Source organism: Leptidea sinapis, chromosome 24 (genome assembly GCF_905404315.1).
Source record: "Leptidea sinapis chromosome 24, ilLepSina1.1, whole genome shotgun sequence".
NCBI lineage: Eukaryota > Metazoa > Arthropoda > Insecta > Lepidoptera > Pieridae > Leptidea > Leptidea sinapis.
This window is the reverse complement of record NC_066288.1, coordinates 8613672-8640883: the sequence shown is the minus strand read 5'-3', so window position 1 is coordinate 8640883 and position 27212 is coordinate 8613672. Positions and strand designations below refer to the sequence as shown.

The 27212-nt window shown below is 34.1% G+C and overlaps 1 protein-coding gene across 1 annotated transcript in view; it reads right to left on the bottom strand.

Annotated features, from left to right (window-relative positions):
- Positions 1-396: 396 nt before the first annotated feature.
- Positions 397-27212, bottom strand: part of LOC126971805 (uncharacterized) — a 44199-nt gene continuing 17383 nt past the window's right edge. The window contains exons 2-7 of the mRNA XM_050818231.1: positions 23636-23841; positions 19122-19257; positions 15093-15226; positions 7203-7322; positions 3648-3795; positions 397-706 (exon numbers count right to left, since the gene is read on the bottom strand). Of these exons, the coding sequence (XP_050674188.1) occupies positions 621-706; positions 3648-3795; positions 7203-7322; positions 15093-15226; positions 19122-19257; positions 23636-23841 (830 nt within the window). The 3' untranslated portion in view covers positions 397-620. The remainder of the gene's footprint in view (positions 707-3647; positions 3796-7202; positions 7323-15092; positions 15227-19121; positions 19258-23635; positions 23842-27212) is intronic.

Here is a 27212-nt window from a genome sequence, read left to right as displayed (position 1 = left end):
AGGAAGGGGTAGATATCTGTATAATATATGCATATTATGCATGCGAACCTGAGCGGGTCGCTAGTTTCAAATATAATACAAAGTGTTCGTCTGTACAGTGAGAATATTAATTTTGCCTTAAAGTACTTTATATGGTATGGTTTATATATAAGACTGAATTCACATACAAAGAAGTGTTTCTTTAAATCAAATTAAAATTAAGTAGCAACATTATTTATAAAAATATAATTTATCTCTAAATATTTCTTATGCTATAGTATTCTATATAGACAGTAAACAATTCGATAGACTATTTTAAATGAAACATTAACGATTTTTTCCTGTTTAATTTTATTTTTACGTTATTGATAATAGATCTTGAGAGACAGACGAAAAAGGAGAATAATAAGTAATCAATGAAAATAAAAATTCCTTTATTAATAAACAATATTTACACATTTTCCGTTTCAATTACAAATCATGTTAAAAAAAAATTCATAACGAATTCCTTTAGTATTAATCTTTACATGGCGTTATTTTGTTATGTAAACCAGAAGTTAAAGAATGCATCAAAAATTGAGGGCTTTGTATATGTACATTGAGATTAGACAGGTAAGTTGTTCCAGTTTATATCATTCTACTTATCTAATAACATAGCTAATAATTAGAATAATTCCTAGACAGCTATTTATCACCTGCGGTAATATTCCGTTATTACCAGGTACACCTGAAAAGAGAAATAATATTAAAACAGGTATGTGTTCAATTGTTTTCAAATTCAAATATTTTTTTATTCAAAAAGGATTTTAAGTAATTAATCTATAATCCCAAAAACGTTCTATACATATAGACAATGCACTTTATACAAAATGAGAGCCGAAATCTGGCACATGCTACAAATGACACCATAATAAGCTTCAACTGCTATGTTTATACATTTCTGCGTTTACTCCAGTTTTTAAAATTTTATTAGTCAATAAACAGCAATGTACACACTTTCTCATATACATTAACATATATTTGTATGACAGCTTTTGTCAAATTTTAAATTTGGTTAAATCCAAGAACACTTAAATCCTTTAGTGGTGAAATATAAATATGATTATTTGGTTTGTAAATTTTTCTTCACATCTCTCTCTTGCTTCCAACTGGCGCCAATTCTCTTTCATTATATCGTGTACGGGAAAGCTGAAAAATTGTAGATTTTACATATTTGCGATGTAAATAAGTATCAATTATCACTAGGTAACGATACTTCTGTTATAACGTGTGAATAGCACTAGTATGTAATTCACGTATTGTAAGCCGTTCACATTACACAAAATACAATATCGCTAATCATTGTTCACGAGGCCTTTAAAAAAAAATTAACAAAAAAACAACTGACTCCAAAAATAACATAAATCGTTACTAGAATTCGATTAATTAAATATATTGTATAGAAATACATAATTATTTTTATAATTTTAAGTGCATATTGCATCTATTGTTTTGGAGTAGTGTTTTTGAAGTCGGTTGTTTTTTGTTACTTTTTTTATTTTTAGATTTCTAGTGAGTCTGTAGTACAGTAACTAATAATTTGTCTAAACCTGTGTAGATCTACTAAATTTTGCAATGCAGCAAAAAACGTACGCGCATTGTAATTTTATTACAGACAGAAAATTCTGCCACAGATCGCACCCTTACTGTAAGTCGTTAAGGAGTTCGATTAATCATCAAATACTTTTATTATTTTTAAAAAATTATAAAACTATCATCAAACTATATTTCATTTCATTATAATTATATCCTTTCCAATAAAAAATAATTATCGATATCGGCCGGCGCGATATTGAGTTATTCGTAAATTTGTTGCGAATTTAAGACTTATGGTTGGTGGTTTTCTCGTGATTGCCAGTATCAGATCTGGACCAAATTGCTATGGGAAGCAACAACTTTCAAATAAAATTTTCACTTCAAAAGATTCATGAAATCTGTTCACCCAGTCGAAGCACTGAGGTAACGAATTGAGAACCTCCTCCTTTTTTGAAGTCGGTTAAAAAGAGCGACTCTATGTTTTCATTTTTGACTGCCTTCTGAATCTTCCTTTCATCTGTCCCATTCTGGGGCTTGTCAATAATATTGTACCATATTCAATGAAAAAATATCCGTTTTATTAAATTACTTCCGCTTTTTGCATATAATCTTATATAAATAAAATAACCTTACCGTTGATAAGTCACACCATCTTTTTTTTGAGTCGTTAATGTATTATTTAAGCACTTTTTATAGACATTCAGGCTTGTTGATTGACACACAATTGACACACGACTGAGGAGAAAAGTGTGCTTATATTGTCTTTAAGCACACTTTTGCCGTTCCGTTATCAGACTGCGAGTGATATGTCCATATGTATAGAACGTCATTGTATAACCCATTCGAAAATATATGCCTCATGGTAACTGATCGGTGTTTTAAAAAAAAAATCAATACAATAAAATTTACTGATGAATCAGCCTAGTAACACCCCCTCCTCCATCATCATCATCAGCCGGAAGACGACCGCCGCTGGACAAAGGCCTTCCCCAAAGATTCCGACCATTGGTCCTGCGCTGCCTTAACGTACTCGTATTCCGGAGATTTTGACCAGATCGTCGGTCCATCTTGAGGGGGGCGTACCAACACTACGTCTTCCGATACGTGGTCGAGGACTTTACTGCGCCAACGGCCATCTGTCCGTCGAAATATGTGGCCTGCCCACTGCCACTTCAGTTTCGCAATCATTTGGGCTATATCGGTGACTTTAGTTCTCCTACAGATCATTTCTGATTTTTTATTGAAGAAAAATTCCTTTATTTCTGTGTGCTATTGTTTTTATATTCTTCTTTGATTATTATACAGCCCACAATTAAATTCAACTCACTTTTTTTAATGAAAATAAGGGACGAGCAGGACTTTCAGCCGATGGTAATTGATACGCCCTGCCCATTACAATGGAGTGCCCCCAAAAATTCTGAATGGCACTACAACTTCGCTCGTCACCTTGAGACATAAGATGTTAAGTCTCATTTGCCCAGTAATTTCACTAGCTACGGTGCCCTTCAGATTGAAACACAGTAATGCTTACACATTACTGCTTCATGGCAGAAATAGGCGCCGTTGTGGTACCCATAATCTGGCTGGCATCCTGTGCAAAGGAACCTCCCACTGCTTTTTTTGTAACTTCAAAATATAATCGTCGATGTATTAAAGGAATTTTCATATTATTATATGCCACCCTTGTTTATTTATTTTTAGTATACTTATACATACTGGTATAAGTCCGAATGTGAAATAGAGTTCGTCGAGACAATCTACACTTAACTGTGGAGCGTGGTACCCAGAGACGTGTTGCGTTACATCGCCCTACTGGAGGTCGCTCCACGGTAATTTTAAATTCACATTCAAATATTTTTATTCAAAATAAGATATAATATCACTCACCCATTCGAAAAAATTATGCCTCAGACCAGAGAGGAACGGGCGACAAAACTCAGCGGGCATATTTTTATTTTCATTAAAAATATGGTTACAAAGTACAATAAAACTTATTATTTAAAAGCGTGAGGACGATCGCTCCATTCATTTCGTAATACAATTCTTTTAATAATGTGGACATAAATTAAGAAAAAAGCTATATCTGTGCTCACTATTGTCAGATATACGATGAATGGGATACACAATGGCTTCTTTCGTCTCAGGCAATGCTGATATGGTTGTCGTCATCATCTCTTCCTCTAGAGCCGACTTCTCGTAACTCCTGAAGTACACGGAGAATATATACGCTGCACACCGGATCTGTAGGCAATACAACGGTTATAAAAGGCATAAAAGGCATTTACTTTCTCAAAATTGATTCCTTTAGAATTCTTTTGATGTCATTTCTAATATACTAGATACTACTACCGCTTCGGAAACAAATGGCACTCTGAGAGAGAAGAAGCGGCGCAAGAAACTCTCCAAAAATTCTTTTTTTGCGCTCTTTTTAATAAAAATATACAATATTCTACAGTCATTTCTATCGCTATAAAATAATCATAATCTATTCCCAGGCTGTCCGATCACTTAGATGTTTAGCTGTGAAGTAATAGGATTTACGACAGTACATATCTTTATAAAACAAAGATTTACATTTAAATTTATTTATAGAAAATACCTGAACAGTGGCTGGGACTTTATTATAAAAGTGTACACATTTACCCTTAAAGCTATTATGTATCTTATAAAGCCTACTAGAACTAGTTACAAGCAATCCCTTATTTCTAGTGTTATAATAATGAAAATCACTTTTAAGAGCAAAAAGGTGACGATTTTTGTGAACGTATATAAAATTTTCATAAACTGACAATGAACAGTCATAATATTTAGAAATAAAAAACACACATTTTCAAAGATTTTGAAAGTTAGAGTGAAATTAATATTCTTATTGCTAAATTTATTGTATCTATAATAAAGGCATCCAGATATCGTGGGCCTTAAAATATAATCTACGATGAAAGCAATTAATTTACATAATTAATTATTTCTGTGTACAATGAATTGAAATGGCAAGAATTTGTAAGATTTCGCCGTCAAAATGGAGCTTTTGCTAACAATGAAGTCTACTTTACACACATAAAAGGGTTTCAAGTTTTAATAATGAGCTTAATTTATCTTGTAACTTTCGTTGATTCGAAATGCCTCTACTCAAATTTTTTTTTTATCATAACTTTTCCTTATTCAATAAAAGTAGGTTGAAATACGTATTGGCCATTTCGCTTGAAATAGGTACTCTTTCCTAAATAATATTTACAAATAAACAAATTATTGGCCTGTATTCTTTGTTTCAAAGCACTTGGCCTTAGGTAGTTTAACTTTTTAAATGATTTATTATGAAAAAAAAGACTGATTAAATAAAAAAAAAAATAAATTTATTGCGATCCGTCAACAACAAAAATATCTTACGCCATTGAATGACTTTACGCGCATCCGCCAGGCATTCTGTTCGGTTGGCGTGCAAGCTACCGAAAACATCGGCACAACTTTAGGATCACTTTGTTGACTTTCCGTCCGTTCATCTGTCGGTTGAGATCCTTTATCTCGGGAACGCGTAAAGGTATCGAGTTAAAATTAAAACGATATATATATAAGACTATAGTCTCTTGAAGCTGGAAAAAAAATCAAACTTCTAAGTCAATGTAAAAAAATGGCCGTTTAAGGCCGCTAAAAACGTTCTATATATAATACGTTCCTATACGGAACCCTCTGTGGGTGAGTCTGACTACAGTTTTAAATTACATTATCATTATTAAATTCATTAAAACGCAGGCTCGTCAAATCAATCTCACACCTCGGAAGATACATATAATTTTTCTTATTATTTTTTCTTAACTATTTTATCGATACAATAGAGTTTAAATTTAAATTAAGTTTTAAACTATTGTATTAATATCTAATTTTTACGGAGTTTTTACAAAAAATAATCTAAACAGGGGTTAGACACGTGTTTAGTTAAACAGTAAACTTATTATAACATATTTTAATAACATCTAAAATGGACTTTATCTTTTCTACTACAAAACAGTATTAGCTTTAACTAAAACGTCGTTACACAACATAGACTGAAGTGTACAGGACTAATTTAAGGTACGGAACTAACTTTATGTCAGCTGTTATCTGTCATCATATAATCTAAATCTTCCATATGAATATGATCGATCCGCTACACACACCTTAGACAAGCTTTGACTCGTGTTTATTTATAAATATAAGCAATATCTAAAGATACTTAACTCTAAACAACAGAATGACACAGATTTGTAAAAGAACTTGTTTAAAACAAGTGTTCAACACATGTTTACTTATTTTGTAATAACACAGTATAAATCTAATACTTAAGGATATTATAAAAATAATATTCTTAAATAAGATTATTCATGAGAAAAGCTTTTTTGACGAATTTACTATTCAACATTTTTTTACGTAATTGAATAAAACATAATAAAAAGAATTTTTGATTTAAAAATATACTGTCTTTTGTGTTGTTTAGTGATGTGGAGATTATGAGATATATTATGAAATGAAATTAAATATATCTTTATTGAACACCACAAAAAAATTATATATACAAAATCGAGAATTCATAACACGAAATAGGCAATCTGTACTGGAAAAGTTTTAGTTGATCAGATAACTGTAGATACACATACAGTAAATAATACTAAGAAAAGAACGAATGAATTTGTCACAGTGATAAATAATAATTTTGGAGATATAATAATATAATATAGATTGGATGCGCCACAATTATCTATTCACTTTTCTTGTAATTTTGCTAAGGCAAATGATAATGCAGACGTTTCCTGTAGAAAAAAAAAACATAGAGAGATACCCATAATAACGATGCCACTGATGAATTGGCCGGGAGGGTCTCAGCGATGACAGCAACAGGACCAGAACCAACTATCCCTCTCCTGTCTAGTTGGCCTGCAACGATCATACGTCAACACACCAGGGAACTACATAATAAGTACTAGATTGAAGTGAGTGGGTGTAGACAAGCAGAAGAAGCTCTACCTCAAACAGACTCCAAGCTCTCTCGCAAGCTGGTTAAACTTCCACGACCTAGGTTACGTAAAATAACTCATGTATTAACGGGTCGGCCCTAGGTGTCACCGACAGTTCACTGCGCTGAGCCTGCATGGAGGCAGAAGAATCAACCGCACCTTCATTACAGAGTGTGGGAGTGTGGCCACATACCGGGCCAAACACCTAGGGTGACAGAGGACTCTCCCCGAGGTCATGGTTGACATCAGAGGTCTGATACACTACCTTAAGGAGCTGGTCTGGCAGGATTAGCCGCCCACCTCACCATGCAAATTAGGCGCTCTGTAGTCGTCGAGTTGCGGAGTAGCCCGTGATAACCTATAACGTACCCATACACAACAGACGCATTGGTATGTGAGTGGCTAATCTAAGGCCAATTGGCTCTTGCCCAGTAACCAAAATTGTCACCAAGCAACACAGTTCGTGCTGTTAGACGGAATATTAAAAACGAACTTTTAAAAAAAGAAATTTATTTAGAACTAGAAATAATTGAAATGTATTTGTGGCTCAGGATTGGTTTATCCATAACTGACTTGCAATTTTAATATCATATGTTTTCCTACGCACGCGCTAATACATAGATAATATTATTTTAAGATAGGTGGTAAATTAAACATTACCTTAATTTTGCCCCTAATGAAGTGGTGTTTCTGTACAACAAACTGTATTGTACTGTAGGCGGTCCACAAGCTTCCATTATCGCCCGCCCCCACGCGATGCCACACGTGTTGAGAGAGTGCCTGTCACACAAAAAAGTGTAAGAGCGCTTTTGCACTAAGTCCAATCCGAATCCGATGCGATTTCGATCCTTATTCGTGAAAAAACGGTCCGATGTAGTCGTAGAACTATTTCTATGGTAGTTTACGCACTAGATCTGGCTTCCATCATCCGATTTCGTCCGTCATCCGTAGACTACACCCGACCGTATTTTCACGGGTACAGATCGTATTCAGATCGGGCGTAGTGCGAAAGCGCTCTAACTTTGAACACACGGGGAAAACAAGACGCAATGTTCTAATTCAATAATTTCTAGCACTTTTCTGCAATATTTAGCTAATACAGAATTTTCACGCTCACGAAATTTTTTTTTACTTTATTTTGTGGTTATTGAATTTCTTTTATGACAGTAAAGGACCTGAGAAGCGGGACTTTCAGCTGATAGTTAGTGATACGTCCTGCCCATTATAATGCAGTGCCGCTCAGGATTCTTGAAAAACACAAAAATTCTGAGCGGCACTACAACTGCGCTCTTATCCCTTGAGACATAAGATGTTAAGTTTCATTTGCCCAGTAATTTCACTAGCTACGGCGCCCATCAGACCGAAACACAATAATGTTCACACATTACTGCTTCATGGCAGAAAAAGGCGTCGTTGTGGTACCCATAATCTAGCCGGCATCCTATGTAAAGAAGCCTCCCACTCCGATTTGTCACGAGCTATCACACTTCGCTATTCAACGCTTGGTAAAGTCAGCTCAGATCGACTAAAAGACCGTGATCAATCAAAGCAAAAAGTACCAGAATCATTTATACAATAATATTTATATAAATATTTTTCTGTAAACTTCTAAACTTTCTGAAAACATAAGAATTTCGTATTATTAACCTCGCATTGATGAAGTTTTAATTTTTTTTGTCATGTGACGTTAAGGATTTAGTACGAAATAAAATTGGCGAACCGTCTGGTTTTACATAAGAGCAAAATGAAGCAGTGGGCATAAAACTTTTCATAAAAATTTTACTATCGCATTTATCATTTTAAACTGCAAATTAAATCACATTTTAATAAGTCTATTAAATTATTTTTTTATATTAGCACACGTATTAGTTTTTGAAAAACAAAATTTTATGAACGATGCGGGATTCGAACCGACGACCTCCGGCGTTCCGTGCCGGTTGAGCTAACTCTCAGGTTCAACTCTTTCAAGCCACAGCCTGAGAGTTGAACAAAGCAAACAGAATTTTATAACGAGGCGGTACTCGAACGGTTAGCTCAATTGGTTAGAGCACCGCACGGAACGCCGGAGGTCGTGGGTTCGAATCCCGCATCGTTCATAAAATTTTGTTTTTCAAATTTTATTTGTGTATTAATCCTAGAAGTGAGGGTTATCACTTTAAAAAAAATCATAACATATTGTTTCCGTATTAGTTTGTTTACAAAAGTTTTGTGCATTTTTTTAGACGTTATCTTGCGGAAAACCATAACTATCCAAATATTGTGAGCTCTCAATCGAGTTTCGCCTCTACACGAGGCATCAGGAGATGTTGACTCACTAAACTCTGGCATGACACGAGTGTCATTTTGATTAAAAGACAAATCTTAGCGGTTTAAACATTCAAAGGTGCTCACAACATTTGGATAAAGTTTTGTATGTAAATTTAAATAATTTGTCAACAAAAAATAGTTTCATGAAAGTATTACAATCAATGAAAATATAGGCCGTGAAACATCGAGAGTCGAGCTTTTCGCTAAAAACATTGCGTAACCTCTGTTGGTACACTGGCAGTTTGTATCACTCTAATTAACAATCATAAAAAATAAATAACACAAAAATCTGAAACGAGTAACAATTTACATTTAACAATAGCTTGTTTTACTTTATGAATTAAAATAAAAAAATGCAATGATCATTAAAGTTTCTTTTAAGATTGTCAAACAAACAGTAAGAATGAAATCCTGATTGGATTTCAGATCTAGGGCATCTTAAAAAAGTAGTGAAATGAAATTTATTTGTGTGATTCGTGGTAACATAATATTCATAAGTATTGAGAATGATGACAAAAGATTCCGAAGATGAATATTTATGCCTATTTCCTCAATCTATAGACCCATGAAGATGTACAGAAATCAATTTCAAGCATAAATATAGCTATCCATAAATGGTAAAAAAAGAGATCACTAATTATTATACATTCCATAGCGGCCGTTTTCGATAACGTATCTCTAGTTACGGATAGATTGCTATTATCGCTTAATGACAAGATCTTATCTATCCATAGTTATGTCCAATATAGTTTGTTATTAGTTATAGTCCAATGCTATCTGTCGATAGGTTATTAAAATGTAACAGCCGTTCCCAATATACTACCTACAGATAGAGATAAAATACTACCTTCTACTGTCAGTAATTAGCTGTCAATAATCTGAAGTTGTCCCAATATACCCAATAAGTCATTCTTATCGCCTTATATTGTGACGCGTGAATTGCAATTTCCATACAAACTTCTATCGCTGGTAAGCTATACGTCATCCCATCGACAGACAGGGTGTACGAATAAGGTATGTTACCGTAGATAAGTTTATTGGGACAGAAAAGTCAACGATGGTTACGATTTTTATCTCAAGTAAGAGATAGACTGAATATTGGGAACGGCCGTAAGTAAGCGTAAAAGGATAGATTTGTCTTCCTCTAGTAAGTTAAACTAAGGATAGATAGGTAATTGAAAATGGCCGTAAATCAATCATAGATGGATTAAAATAACAATTTAACAATTTAAAGTTAACGATTGCGATGGAATATTATAATCAGCGGTTTTATTCTAATAATACTGACTTCGACTTATAATAATAATAATATTGACACACTTTTCTTCAAATTATATTGCCCCAAATTAGGCATAGCCTGTGCTATGGGTACAACGATATATTTATTTATTTTAATTTATTTATCTATAGTTTATTTATTTATTTATTATATACAGACACTTTATCACATAATATTACATTATATTTGGTCCCTACACTAGGCGTAGCCTGTCCTGTAGGCAACCAATTTACATCCTAAGGTTAACAATATGTACCGAAAGGTCAAAAAGTGCACTCTGTATATGTGTGTGTGTACACGTGTGTGTCTCTGAGTGTGTGTGTATGTGTGTGTGTGTGTGTGTGTGTGAGGGTGGGTGTGAGTGAGTGTGAGTATCTGATTAATCATGTTACAAAGTATTAACATTATATGAATGCTAAGCTATCACTTTAAGAATAGCTTCCATGTCTGCATAAGTGAGTGTGTGTAACCATCTCTTTATTTTAAATTTGACCTGATGGACCGAGAAATTTTTAATAGAACATTTTAAATTTACCTTGTTGTATATATATGTATGTAAGAATGGGCTAAATCTACTTGCAAATGTTGTATTTATTATTGGTGTTGGAATCTTGTACGAACGGCTATCTAGTAGGTTTTTATAATTAGGCAAATTCAAGACCTCCTTATGCATGCTTGTCATAACACGCAAGATAAATATACCTCGGACAGAAAGAAGTTCTAAGTCTTTATATAGTTTATGTGTTGGGTATCTAATAGGTTTTTTAAAAATCACTTTAAGGACAGCTCTCTGTGCTCTTTCTAAGAGTATCATGTGTGAAGTAGCCGCCCCTCCCCATACGGTGATAATAAGATAATACAGATTGACCGATTGCAAAATAAATGGTTTTTAGCAGATTTAAAGATGCCGAAGCGCGTAAGTTCTTAAAAATATAGATCAGCTTGCGGACTCTTTTCGCTGTTGTATTAAGATGTTGCTTAAAGTTTAAGTTTTCGTCCATGACGACTCCTAAGTATTTTATATGAGTAGTTCTACTTAAACTATTGCAAGAGCAAGGGCCAGATAGAGCAACAGGACATGTGTGGACTTTAATATCAAAAATGTGGGAAGGGGATGAAGTTTTCGTTTTATGGAAACAGATGTACTGTGTTTTAGTGAGATTTAAAGTGAGAAGATTATTTTGTAGCCAAGTTGCAATATTCCTCATTCCTTGTTCCGCTGTGTGTAGTGCAGTATCCCAGTTTTTCCCGTAAAATAAAAGAGCTGTATCATCGGCATAACAGATGACGTCAGAGCTGGATACTTTAGTTTTGATGTCATTTACATACAAAAGGAATAACGTGGGGCCTAATATACTTCCTTGGGGGACGCCAAAATCTATTGTACTTGGATTGCTTTTCTTATGATCCACTATAACACACTGAGTTCGGCACATTAAATAGCTTTTGAACCAGTTCAGGCAATTACCTCGAATACCTAGGAGCTCAAGTTTTCGTAAAAGTATAGGAATACAGACTGTATCAAAAGCCTTCGCGAGGTATAAAAATACACCGATACATGCTTGCTGCTTATCTAGTTTGGAAGAAATAATTTTTGTTACTAAGTCTACAGCGTTTTCCGTTGATTTTTTAGTGCGAAACCCGAAATGTCTGTCAGATATTATTTTATGTGCGTCAAGAAAACTTGTCAATCGCTTGTGTACTAGTTTTTCCAAAATTTTTGAGAATGATCCTAATAAAGAAATCGGTCTATAGTTCGTAGGATTCAATTTGTTACCCGACTTATGAATAGAAACAATTGCAGCCATTTTCCAGGCAGTAGGAAAAATGCCTTGAGATAAACTTAGATTAAAACATATGCTCGTCAGGGGGGGAGTAATATATTTTTTGCTAATATTCAAAAGGCGGTTTGATATTCCATCCAGTCCAGGAGCACTGTCAAGATTAGAGTTACTTATCAAGGATTCAATTTCTCGTTCATCAGTGGGTCCTAAGAAAAATGATTGCGTTGGAGTATTTTCGAGTATTATCTTACTAGCGAGTGAAACTTCTGTTTCATTGCATGCTGTGAGTATCTTGTTTGCAAGAGTTTTACCTATGCCTGCAAAATATTCATTGGAATAATCCAGAGATTCCGTTACAGTATCTTTAATATTGGTGAGTTCTAGTGGTACTTGATTTATTTTCTTGGTGTGGGAAATTGTTCTTATACTCTTCCAGAGCTTTTTAGGGTCGTGTTTGTTTTTTTCCAATTCAAATGACTCATGTTTGTGTTTTAGTTTTCGCAAAAGATCATAGTAAAAATTTCGATAACGTGTGTAAATGAGTTTGACCGTGTTATTGTTGGGATTCTTACGTAAGTGTAAATGTAAGCGATCTTTGTGCCTAGCACACCTAATTAGACCAGGCGTCATCCAAGGCTTGAAAGTAATTCTGGATCGACTTATTCGTTTCTCTTCTAAATGTTTGCTTATAATGTTTGTTAGAATAGTATCAAAAACAGATACTGCTTTGTTTATATCAATGCTATTATAGACTTCTGTCCAGTCAGCCTGTCTTAATTCTTCTACAATGCGCTCTAGCTCTTGGTATCTTTAGTTACTATTCCGGCAATTACAATATCATGATCTGTAATATCTGATTTGTAAATAACTGACTCCGAGTGGTACTTAGAAGTTACGTGAATGTGATCTAGGCACGAATTAATTCGTATCGGTTTATTTACGATAGGCTGAAGGTTTAGCTCTGCTAACAAACACAGATATTTCGCGCAAGTAGCCATTTGACTATCATCATTAGAGCAAATATTAATATTAATATCCCCAGCAACAATTACACAACGAGCATCTTTAATATCTTGGATTACTGTAGCTAGAGAATCTAGAAAAGGCGATGTATTTATAAATGACGGCGATCGATATAGGGCTAGTACGACAAGTTGATTTTTTAAAGTAATTTTTAAGCAATTTGAATCTTCAAAAACGGGCTCATCAACTTGCGGTGACCAACGTTCATTTACATAAGCAACTACGCCTCCTGCTCTATTTATGTATTTATTAGTTCTAAAAAAATTGTATCCCTCTATTTGGGGTATGGTAGTGTCCTCATGTATCCAGCATTCGGTCAATACTATAACGTCAAAGAGCATACTAAATCTAGACAGGGTCACCAAAAAGCTATCGAAATTACGTTGGATACTTCTGATATTAAAGGTCAGAATTTTAATATCAAATTTAGTGTTAACAAGAGTTCTACAACAGTCAGGACTATGTGCAATATGGCAAAAGTCATCGGGCGTATCGAGTTCTCTAAGAATTTCCGAATTAGCCATTGTCATGGTTATCAATCATAAGATTTTGAAAAATATCCATACTGAACCAAGATAGTCCAGATGTAGTATAATATATAATATGTAATTTACTTAAATTTACTAGTTCGGTTAAGTATTTATGAGAGATATAGCAGGTGAAGTGAATATTTAAATGTGATAAAACAGTTGGTGTTTGGAAGGTAGCGTGAGTGTTTTGTGTTGTGTTATATGTTGTGGGTGTGTTTCGTGTATAGTTTGTATTGAAAAAGTAATTAACAAAATAAAAAGCCAAAAATAAACTTTGCAAATCAAAAGTACATAAAGAGATCACGAAGAACTTATTCAATGATGTCAGGGAAATACACTGCTTACTGTGTAGTTTGTTGCTGTTGGTCTGGAAGCAAATTCTGAGAACCGAGAACGCGATCAATATCTTCGATTATTTTAATATTAATGACTTCGGAGCCTTTGCCTTTACCTTCAATCTTCTTAACCAAAATAGAGCCTCCTTTTGTCCAACAATATTTAAATCCAGCATCCTTAAAGCGTTTTCTGCATTCACGAAATAAGATTCGGTTGGCTTTTGTCAATCGCTCATTCACATATATATTTTTGGGTGAACCAGTAACACCAACATCCGCGGTCGATAATCGTCTTGACTTAGCAGATTTATAGAATTGTTCACGGGTTTCACGGCGTAGAAATCGCACCACCAAAGGCCTGGGTGGTTTGCTGGAGGAAATTCTTAGGGAACTCGGAATTTACATAAACATACTTATATGTTCATTGTCAGTACCTTTACTTTATTAACTTACTTAAAGGCGGATGACGTATGTTTCTGTGTTTCTTCTGGTGTTTCAAAGGCGTGCAGTTAATCAAGCCCACTACCCCACTCAGCGTTACTTACAGGAGTTGTTCTCGTTAATACCAGTAGCAGACACCACCGGTAATTACACAAAAATGCGAACTTGCACTCCCTGCACGTTTCGCTAGATACATTAATTACCTCGCAAAGCCGAGCCTGCTGTATTTCTGAACCGAAACATAAATGCCAAAAAATTTTGCTTTTGGTCCAAATACGACTGTAGACTGTAAGGACGCTACAAACTGTTTATTGTTATATGCTTATCGAAAATCGCACACTTTCGGTATTACATAGTTTTTACAACCTCGTTGACTTCTGCCTTGGCCATCTTTATTTCAATCATGTTATACAGTGAAAAAACTAATTTAATGTAGTCAGTGCACCCTCAGTGACTACAGAGATTAAGAAAAAACAAACATGAAAGTGGTCCTTCAAGCCGGGTTAGAACCAGTGACCTAGGGATAGCACAAAAAGGAGACGAAGGATAGGGAAACTATATAGAAACGCATATCATCTATCAATACATTTATTTGTCGTTATTAGTTGTCTGTTTTTACTATTATACGTTTTCGTTTCATAAAAACCAATTCAAAACATCCCAAAAAGATACAAATTAAATTTCAAACCAAAATTTATAAACGATGTGAGACTCAAATCCGCGATCTCTTGGGTTCCGTCAGAGCGCTCTTTCCAACTGAGCCAGCCGTTCGAGTACTTATGGTTCGTAAATTTTAGTATTTTACAATTTTAATTGCTTAATCCCAGAAGAAGTTTTATTGCAATACTTACGGGTTCATTATTCACAAAGAATGACAGATTAGCCGGTGGCATGGAGTCGCGACTAATACATTCTGCTTTGAGCTTCATCCCTGGCCGATAACTTGGCTTTAAGCCGTTCAACTCTGGATCCCCTTTTGGAAGATCTGAAACCAAAAATCGCTTCAAAATCTTTGTATTAAACAACATGCAATGTAGCATAGACTAATAAATAAATGTCGTTTAAAAGTCAATTACACCAATTGACGAGAGAAAAGCGCGCTAAATTTTATTCCTACATTACTATAAATTACATATTTTGTTTTTTTTTTATATTTTAAGTCAAAGTAAAATAAATTTTATTCAATTAGGCTTAAACTGAGCCCTTTGAATCGTAACTATAAATATTTATTTTAAATTACTGAATCTACCATATGTTGTAAAAAGTACAGCTCGTGAGATGACATATAATAAACTCAACGGCCACTCTTTTCAATCAATAGAGTAGTTTACGAAACAAATTAGTTGGTAAGGTGCTGATCCAATATGTGTATGAATCGTGTGCAAAGTGAAAACCATTTTAAATATCAAATATTTCATAAAAAGTAATAAAGAATAGCCTATATAAATATAAATTATCGTATATTGGATGCATCAATCTTTAGAGTTTGAATTCAATGTTTGTGTAAGGTGTCTTCGTGATCATGATGGTCCTCTGTTACTTGATGACTGTGATAATTTGTAATCGGATCAGAGAAGAGAGTTGACACATGGACCAGCCATCGTTCCCTTCGCATATATTTGAGGGAGAGAGAAGCCGACTCGGTACATGACGCTGCATTTTAAACAGCATGTCGTAATTGTTATACAACTTTACTATAGGAACAATCTTCGGTTAACGTCCAAGCGAAACAAAAACAAAACTTCTGCACAACAAGCATTGTTTGCTTAGTACACAGCTGTCGAAATTTCACAACTGTCGACTAACCTTTAAACCACAAGCAACTTCCCAAGGCACGTGTCCTAAATGTTTCACATATATTTTTATAACTTGAATTAATTAAATTTGAAATCATATGATTTTATCTTGATCATCTTATATCTTTAAACGAGCAATTCTTGTATTTATATAATCTGAATCTCGGAAACGGCTACAATGCTTTTCATAAAATTTAGTGTACAGGGGATTTCGGGGGCGTAAAATCGATCATACTAGGTTTCAATTTTAAAACATGTGGTTTTAACCGTGTTTTAATGAGAAACAGCTACAATAACATTAAAATGCAAAGGTAAATTTTGCCACTATGTACAAGGCTATAATAGCTCAGATAGGACATTGGGTGATCCAGAAAACAGAAAACCCCGGTTCGAATCCAGATGTCCTATTAGTTTTTGTTTTTGTTCAAGTTTTGTGCTTTCTTAAAAATCCGAGCAAGACTCGGTCGTCCGGATATTATCATATTATATATGATTTTTTGATAAACTCTTATTATTAAGCTTAGTTTTTGAATTTTATAGTAATGGAATGGAATTCGCGTTACTATTTTTAACGCTAAGCGAAAAATGCGTGAGCAGAGTAAGTGAAAAATGTATAAGTAGAATAAGTTTGCGATACATAAGTTGCACAAGCGGAAAGAGGCGATCACTTAGTAAGTGCCGACAGAAAAGTCTCACTTAGCAGTTCTGAGTTATTAAATCATAATAATTGGTAATTGATATAAGTGATGTGTCAATTTATATTCTCATGATCTCGACATTCTCGATAGTTTAGATAACGAATGACTATGGACGGAAAATGTTTTTTTCCTCGTCTTCACACCACGGTTTTCACTACACTTTTTATATGTTAACGTTAGTGGTGTGATAAGTACAATCTGCCAAAATAGGCAAGATGTATAACATTTGTACATAAGTATTTTAACTAACGTAGTATTTCCATAAAAATGGCCTAAAGATATATATTTCGTTTACGCATTAATAAACAATTTATCTTTTTCAATTTGCCTCTTTTTCCTTGGGCTTTTTTCAATGCCAATAATTTGCACGTCCTCATTTAAGACACACAATTTTTGTTAATTATTTTGTTTAGTGTGCAGTGGAGTGCCTGCACTAAAACTTTCATGTTTAAAATTAAAAATTACTCGTAGTCACACTGGTGTGACAAACAGGTGTGACCACGAGTCGGAAACGACTTTATTGAGTCTTTGATGAAGTCTATACTCTACGGCCTATAAAAGCATTGTTTACCGTACTATAATTTCGTCAAAAAAACACAGTTGTGAGAAGCAAAAGCAGAAAAGAAAATTGAAAATTACCACATATACCTAGCAGCATCTTTGCAAATTATATTTACAAGTTTTTTTCTTCAGTTGACATTAAAGTTGTTAGTCTTATGATAATTGCAGATCATTAAGTGAAGTAAATCTAACGAAGAAAAAAATTGTAGAACTATAAGTATTGATTGTCTCAATACAGCAATGGTTGAATATAAAAAATACTATTTACGATAATATAATCTGCTACTTAAGCCGAAATTAAAATTTCGTTAGGGACTTGCATTATATTGCTAAGTAGATTAGAATTAATTTATGGCTCATTCAGACGCATGTGTTCAACAGTTCCATTTAACTTTTATATTAACAACTTCTTAAAGGTCTTTACTTTAGATTTTTATGTTGATTTGTATTTGAATATAATTAATACTTAATAATGGCATTCTACATGAAAATTCTTGTCTGGCACAGCCACTTTGTGGCATAATAATACCAGTGTCTGAAGACGAAAGTTTTTAATCAGTGTATGTTATGCTAGTGGTGACATAAGGAACACAGACGTGGTCAGTAACTTATGAGGAACCTTATGGTCGGTTAGAGGTCAATAGAGAGGGCTTTGCTCAGACTGTCCCAGCGTGATCAAATCAGAAATGAGGAGATTCACCAACATAGCCCAGTGGCTGCGAAACTGAAATGGCAGTGGGCAGGGCACATAGCTCGATGGACAGATGGCCGTTGGGGCACTAAAGTCCTCGAATGACGACCACGTACCGGAAGACGTAGTGTTGGCAGATGGACCGATGATCTGATCAAGATCGCCGGAATAGGTTGGATGAGGGCAGCGCAGGACCGATCATCATGGTACATCATCATCTTTGGAGGCGGCCTTTGTCCAGCAGCGGACGTCTTCCGGCTAAAATGACGATGACAGCTAGTTTATTGAAATGCTGCGGTATCACTGAACATATAGCATACAGCCAATTTTAAGTCCGGTAAAGCATCTCTTAATAATTGTTATTATGGATGTCCATAGAACACGTTCTAACTTTCTATACGTTGAGCAACTTGTCCGTTTATCGCTTCTAATAAACTTAAGTATTTAGTTGGGACACCTCCTTGAGTTTACTTCTAATTTAATTCAATATGGATATTTTGATTTTTTTATATTTATAATGCTATGAGTTGCTTATGAAAATATCGACATGACTATTGAATTTAACTTGTTCCCCCATTTTTTTAATATAAGAGGGGTAAACGGCCAAGTGTCTACCACTCACACGATTGTCAGGTAGACTTGTTTATTGGCCTTTCTCCCAGAACAATATTGTATATAGTAGCTATATAATGTTTTTGTTAAGTTCGATTTCTTAATAAATATTATAAGTACAGATACCTTATTTTTATAATGTATTTTAGAAGTGTCTTTAAAGCGAGCATGGACCAGAACTCAACCAAATAACAACAATGAATGTCATCATATACACATGAATGAACATCTACATACTAAGCAATACTCACTAAATACCTGATAGCACCTCTACTTACGATTTGTCCATTTTGTTTACTTTTGCATACCTTTTGTAATTGATCATTATTATAATTATATTTTTATTAGGAGTTATTAAGATCAAAGCTCCTTCAGGCCCTATAGGATCGGATTCGGAGTGCTCTACATGTTCGGCGAGCGCGTTTGGCTGAAGCACTTACCATATAGAAGAAGCATCACCTTTTGAATACAGACAATCCATACTTCCAATTACATACTTTGATAAATCTACGATAAACTTACCTACGACTCTCAGAGTTCCGTGCACCTGAGCTGTGAGGAAGGAGGGCGCGTCTGCGGACACCTCGCAAGTATACCTCCCGTTGACTTCCTGCGTCGCTGCCTTTATCGTCAACCGCATTGCATCACTCTCGTCACGCTGTATTAAATAATCATTAATGTAAGCTCTACAGTTATAATAATAAAGAAGGCACCTAGCACGCTCACAGACATACTCAAAAGAAACTTTCTAGCTTATTTTTTATGAATATAAAGGCCGAGACGAGCAGGACGTTCAGCTGATGGTAATTGATACGCCCTATCCATTACAATGCAGTGCCACTCAGGATTCTTGAAAAACCAAAATTCTGGGTCGCACTACAATTGCGCTCGTCACCTTGAGACATAAGATTTTTAAGTCTCATTTGCCCAGTAATTTCACTAACTACGGCGCTCTTCAGACCGAAACACAGGTGAATAACCGACTGGTGAATATCAATAATAGATAACGAACTAGCTAGATATATAATAATGCTTTATATTTATTCAGTGCTAATTAATTCTTTTATTAAACTAGCGGACCCGACAGACGTGGTTCTGTTAAAAAAAACTCTCCCCGATGGAATTTCGTAAAATCCGTTCTTAGCTGACTCTACTCGACGAAAGGAATATTCCTACCAAATTTCAAGTCTCTACGCCTTATGGTTCCAGAGATATTTGACCATGGGAAATGGATTTTCTAGATTCAGACCACAAAAGGTCATGGCGAATGCAAGATGAATCGGAAATTAAAGATTTGCGGGCTAACTCGACATGCAAAATGTTCATGAAGTAGTTGCTGCAGATCATGAAGAATTGCTATTATGAAATATAATTGTTAAAATTTTTGGTGTGCATCTTCGAGAGATTGCAATGATCCAATTCAATGGTGAATCTGTCCTTGTATCTACAAAATCAAAAGCAAAGTCCGTATTACTGATTTGTTAACACTTATTTTTAGAATTAGCATACATAATACATAGGAATAAGTAAAGTAGGTATGTTATTCTTCTACTGTATTGTGTGTAGGAATAACAATAAATTAATACCCTGAATATCGGATTAAATCGTCGTTCTTAGACAATGTCTGCCCCCCATGAGAACATTTGGAAACAAACGTTGTATTTTTGAGTGTTTGCTAGAAAATGTCGTGATTTGGTAGTTTCCCACTAAGGCAGCACAATCCTGGCGTTTCTCCGGAAAATACTTGCAAACAACGTCAATCGACCCAGTGTGAACGCTAGTATGCAAGCGGTAATCAGTACTGCAATCGTATCGAAACGCTGCTCGATTCAAATCAGTACTTCATAAACTTCTTCTTGTGCGTCGAAAATTATCTAGTTGTTGATCTCTGAGGTTTACTGACTGACTCGCTTTGCTCTTGTGATTCAGAAACACAACGTCGAGCCCATACTAATGCGGTGCTTTTTACCTGCAATTTCTTGTTCTTCGTCAGTCCAATTCGCAATGTTTCGAATCCTAGTTGCATTACGTCTATGTCGGGAAAGATGGCACAATAAGCTAATAGAAACTCGAAAGAAACACACCCACCCAATGATATTCTATACATCTTATGTTTAGAATGTTATATTACGTCATTGCACCCACCAGTCAACTTGGATAAAATGACGTGCACTGTCAGTTGTATTTTATTACTCATGTAGCGTGAAACTAACAAAAAACTTCATTGAATTCTTTCTATTCTCGAGATGTCATGAAAATGTCAATCCATATAAAATGTATGAGAAAATAAATGTTTTTTTAATAATATTTTTATGTGATTTTTTCGATATTTTATTACTTATTATCCTATTCCGGACTAAGAGTAACCCAAAAAATCAAACAACAGAAAAAATGGTCTAGCCGTTCTTGAGTTATAAATGGTGTAACTAACACGACTTTTTTTTTATATATATAGATATTATTCCTATACTAAAATAACTAACTTCTATTGAAAAGCTGAAATTCTTATTTTAAAATAATCATTGAACCATTCTGTTTTGTCTAACACATGATTTTGTTCTTAGCTATGTTTATCAGAAGAATATTGAGTGACCGAGCTACGCTCGAGATGGAAACTCGAGGATACACGTTTACACAGAGATGTGACCTAGCCTAGATCCGTTTGTCGCCCCAAAAACACCCGACTGGCCAAATCGTAAGGATTGACTAATTTAACTGTATAACATATTCTATGTGGGATTTTTAACATAAAAAATTTCTGTTTATGAAATGATTATGAAATTACCATATTATGAAATTCAGAATGGTATTCAAACTATGCGTTTTCGCTTCGAAAGTTCCTTCAGTCTGACGCGACAACTGGGCCGAGTGAGTGCGAGAATTCTGTATAAAAATCCATTTTCAATTTAAAAGTTATAGGAGTTGCTTTGTTTGAATAAATAAATTATATTAAAAACTAAAATGATCCAAAGAAAAAAATAATGCGCTTTATAGATATAAACATGCATAGTTATAAGTATTTTATGATATCCCCGTAAATTTTTTGTCTCTTTAAATTAAAAAGTAAAATCTAAGGTAATTAAAATGAAAAAATAAAATATTTTTTCTACAATATTTTGTAGGCCCTTGTATGTATAAAAAAGTTTAAAAAAAGATCTTAATAAAAAATTTGATGGACAGAAAAATAGGCAAAATGTTCGTGTAGGAAATAAAGATGTAAAATCCTTAAGAGGTTTAAAGTAACTATTTAAAAAAAACTAAAAGTCAAATCTCCAATCCGCATAGTATGAATAACAAAGGAGAATCCCGCGAGATTTGTGACACAGTCATTTATCACAATATTCCTATTGCGAGAGAAAATTTATTATTTTAGTTCTTGTTCTTGGAGTGCAGACAGGGCAAACTATTTTCTTCTGACGCTTTAGTTTGGGCGACGAATGGATGTAGTTATTGGAACACTCATAACTTATTGTTACCTAAACGCAGGAACATGTCTTTACAGTTTTAAGACATATTATCTGTAACGGCTTTTTCCTCAGCGTGAAATTAGCCTTTTCTATATTAGCCTTTTATTTTAAAACACAACATGGCCTTGCTTATATATGACAATAATTTACACCACTTTTTTGGCAATTGTTATTTTAGTACGTTGTAGACTTGATTCGATAATGATCTGAATATATAACAGCAATAATTCTCAATAATCTCCAATGACACTTCTCTGTATACCCAAACAGAAGTTCAATCGAATTTCCAGGACTACGCGACTAAATTATTTGAATTGATAATGAGGCAATAAGCTATGTATATCCTGTTTTGAAACCTGTCAAAATCCCTGTCCCGAGTGTGATGCATTTATAGACTCCTTTGTAAAAATAGGCACATTTGATTTATTCGAATACATTTTAACAGTCGTTAAAAAGATTTGATGTCACAAACAAGTATTATTTACTAATGTAAAAACACTTGTTTGGTAATTAAATCGATCTCAATTTGTTATATTTTGATTTTTAGGTAATAATAAGATATATAAGAAGAAAATATAAGATAACTTCAATTAACTTTCATCTTTATTTACTAAAACGATAAAATAAAAAATTAATATAATTGACAAGGTTGGTAATGGGGACGTTGTCAATTACAACAGGCCGATTTCAGGACTTCAGTACTAAGTAAAATTCTAGAAAACTTCATAAATAATCGCTTAAAACTATATTTAAATTACCTACGCAAAGATCACCGTCACTTATTTTTAATTCCCAGCCAGAGCCCTACCAGTACAACCAAATTAAAAAAACTGTTAAGCGGTATAACTTTACAATAAGCATAACAAAAGACTTGATATTTACAGAATTCCAAAAGCTTCCTATACTAACTAACTTACAATAACTTCATTATTATAGGTTTTTAATTTTGTTTTGTTTAACTTCCAATGAACGATTCTCTTCTAACACAGATTATCTAAATCTATCAGGATAGTTTCCATATGTAATCGTAAATGACTGTGTTCAAATAAAGAAATTTTGAATTGAGCGCTGGCAACTATTTCGGTCAACGGATCAGCCTAGCTATCCAACGTGGAAATGCTGCCAGTATTCTTGGTACACTTCCGCGTAACGATAATTTTAATTTAATGTAATAATAATATCGTAAGTGTAGTTACAAGATTTGTTTTGTTTGATTAAAAATCATATCTAATATATAAAATTCTCGTGTCATGGTGTTAAACTTTGAACTCCTCCGAAACGGCTTGACCGATTCTCATGAAATTTTGAGTGCATATTGGGTAGGTCTGAGAATCGGACAACATCTCTTTTTCATACCCCTAAATGTTAAGGGTGGTCCACACGATTTTTTTTTTGACATTTTTTGTTTAATTTGTTTGATTATGAATGTTGACATTAAAAATACATACAACTTCAAATTTTCACCCATCTACGATCAACAGTTACTTTTGTATCGCGATTTCAATATCGGCAATACAACGTTTGCTGGGTGAGCTAGTTTTTTTATAAAAATGGATATTGAAAACTCACGTCAACTTCTATTCCATGGATAGGGAAAACTTTCGACGGCGGCACGTCTCGAGGTGAATACCGGTAGAACTCACGATCACCTCGATACCACTTCACTTGGTACAGGTCTTCGTTTTCTAAGTCGTACATACATTTGATGGCTACTGGCTTGCCTCGCTCGGTGGCTTCTGGTATTGCCATGTACACGTTGCGGAGACTGAGTGACCCTAAAATAAAAATATATTTAACAAATCATAAAATTGTTTTTTATATCAAAAATTATTCTGTATATTAACTGCCTTTTAAGATCAAACATAATAAAGAAAATACTCTTTAACGGAATTATCGATGAATTTTTACATAATATGTTTTGTGAAAATTACATATTTATTTAACCCAACGTTTTGTTGCCTTTTAACATCACAAGTAATGAATTCAAATGTGTAATGCTCACATTCATCAATGTTTTGTATCATATTATGTTACGATATGGTATCTTCAAAGACGAGAGGAAATAGATATGATAAGAATAGACCGTTTTATCAGTGGGAGGCTCCTTTGCACAGGATATCGGCTAGATTATGGGTACCACAACCGCGCCTACATCTACCGTGAAGCAATAATGTGCAAGCATTACCGTGATTCGATCTGAAGGGCACGGTACCTAGTGAAATCACTGTGCAAATGAGACTTACGTCTCAAGGTGACGAGCGTATTTGTTGTGCCGCTCAGATTTTTTTGGGTTTTTCTAGACCCCTAAGCGGCACTGCATTTTAATGGCAGGGCGTATCTTATACCATCAGCTGAACATCCTCCTCGTTTCCTATCTTATTTTCTTAAAATAAAAAGAAAAATGAAAAAAAAAAACATGACAAAACTTTCATTTCATGATACATTTGTGTGAAGTGAAGTGTTTGATTATGCATGAAAAGTTTTTGCATCATAAAAAACTGTGTTCGAACGGAAAGCAAAAAGTTTCAAACTCAGAAAATCCTGTCAATATTTAAATTATTGCCAGACCTCGAACAAACTCGTTTAGTACTTGTGCAATAGATCTGTTTTTCACAATGCAGAACTGAATGATTGAACAAATGACTATAACATATTTATTACACATACAGTGTCGCCAAGTACCAATACCGACCTACAAGTGAACAAAGGCCAATTCGCTTAGATAACAATTACTTGATCACACCAATGTATAAATAAAAAATTATGACTATACAATATATACAAGAAACAGACCAATCAGAGACGGCCATATAAACTAACAACCAGTAAAACTGTCAAAATATCATTGGCTTACAATGTCACTAAACCAGGCAGTTAAATTATAAGAAATGAAGTAGATTGATAGTATACCGTTTAATTATAATATCACTAAAGTGTACCCGTAACATTACAATGTCACTAAAACCAGCCCGCTAAATAATAAGAAATGAAGTCCATTGACTATTTACCGTTTAATTATAATATCACTAGTGAAATTGTAATATCACGGCTTTGACAATATACCTACGACGCAAACACACACATACATTATAAGTATGTATTATGTTCGTGTTCTGATATTTCTTGTACGCAAAGTTTTTGTCTAGTAACTTGATTTGCTTATAACTCTTTTTTTCTAATAGGAAACTTCATTGATAGCACGATGGATTAATTAATTAATGGATTAACACAGCGGCGCACTACAATTGCGCTCGTCACCTTGAGACATAAGCTGTCAAGTCTCATTTGCCTAGTAATTTCACTAGCTACGGCCCCTTCAGACCGAAACACAGTAATGCTTAGCGCCCTTGTGGTACCCATAATCTAGCCGGCATCCGGTCCAAAGGACCCTCGCACTGGTAAAGGTGGTATTTGTGTATGTTGGACGCCGCAGCTTGTGAAACCACTGGACTAGTGAATTATGGTTCGGAGTAACGAGCGCAAGCACAGTGCCGCTACGATTTTCGGTTTTGCACTACATGTTAATGTGCCCATAAGGTAGTAGGTAGTTGTTAGGGCGTCTCTCTTTCTCATTAAAAAAACGTATTCCATCAATTGCGACTTAGAATCCAAAGTTTCAGTCTTAAAAAGAAAAAAGGATTAATTTTTTGGGAGTATGGAATGGACAAACTGAAAAACTATTGAACTTTAATAAGTAATATTTCACTAAACCAAAGAAATATGTAAGCAATGGAAAAATTATCAATGCAACTTATCGTAGGCAAGTAACTACGCATGGATCGTAGCTGGCCCTACGGTTAGTAGCAGTAGTAGCACTCGTAGTAGTAATTAATTCCAGTGTGGTTATATGTAGAAGTAAGTTATTGAAATAATAACTCTATAATTAACGATGATTTGCTTCGATATACAAAACAGACAGAGAACCTCTATAATAAACAAGCGTATGTTAATTATATCGTGTCGTGGGTGATATTAATATTGAAATTATCTGCTATAATGAGCTGTTTGTTGAGCGTAATATCACGTTCCATCTGACAATTATTGATCTGTTTCTACGTAGTTATAATCATTGGTTGTAGCTTTATCATATTTTCATTGTACTATTATAATTAAATGTATATTTGGTGGTGATAAAATCAAACCTGAGAACAAAATACTATTATATATTATCAACTGGTTGCACTCGAAGCAATAATAACTATAAATTATTTTTATGACAATGAGGAGGAGACGAGCAGGACGTCCAGCTGATGGTGATTAATACGCCCTGCATATTACAATTACGTACCGCTCAGGTTTCTTCAAAAACCCAAAAAGACTGAGCGGCACTACAAATGCGCTCGTCACCTTGAGACATAAGATATTAAGTCTCATTTGCCTTGTAATTTCACTAGCTACGTCGCCTTGAGGGCGGAAAATACGCCGTTGTGGCATTCCGTGCAAATGAGCCTCCCATTGGTAAATATGATTTAGATATTCCTTACCACATAGTTTTAAAGATATACGTATCTCAATACACAAAATTAATAATAAAATAACTAAAAACATATCTACGCATTTTTTTAAAGTTTTCAGTGTTGTGGAGATATAGATTACATATGTTTTTATATAAGCTATTTGCATTTTAAATGATATGATTTTATTTTAATTCTTATTGTTTTATAACGAATCACACTTTTGCTTTGAAATTGGGATTCTCTTCATACATATAAGTTAGCTTTATAATTATTTTAATCAACATAATATACCGTCATTACCATTTTAATTTAAATTCTATATCACTACATAGTATAAAACAAAGTTTTTCCCGCTGTCAGTCCCTATGTATGCTTAAAACTAGAGAATGGATTTTGATGCGATTTTTGTAGAAAGAGTGATTTAAGAGGAAGGCTTACATACATAATGTAGTAGAGAAACTGATAATTTCAGATGTTTCTAATGTAATGTCGCCAATAAACACATTTTGCGCTTAATTTCGAACGCTGCCTTAAACCTATGAGATAAATTAAAGTAAAGTACTACAGTATTGTACACTTTAAAAAGGTCTACAAAAAAGTTATGTTTATCTCTTATGAATAACCCACAATAACCATTTTTTATCCTTTACTTTTTAAGAGAAATAGTGGATTATTTACGAAAACTTTAT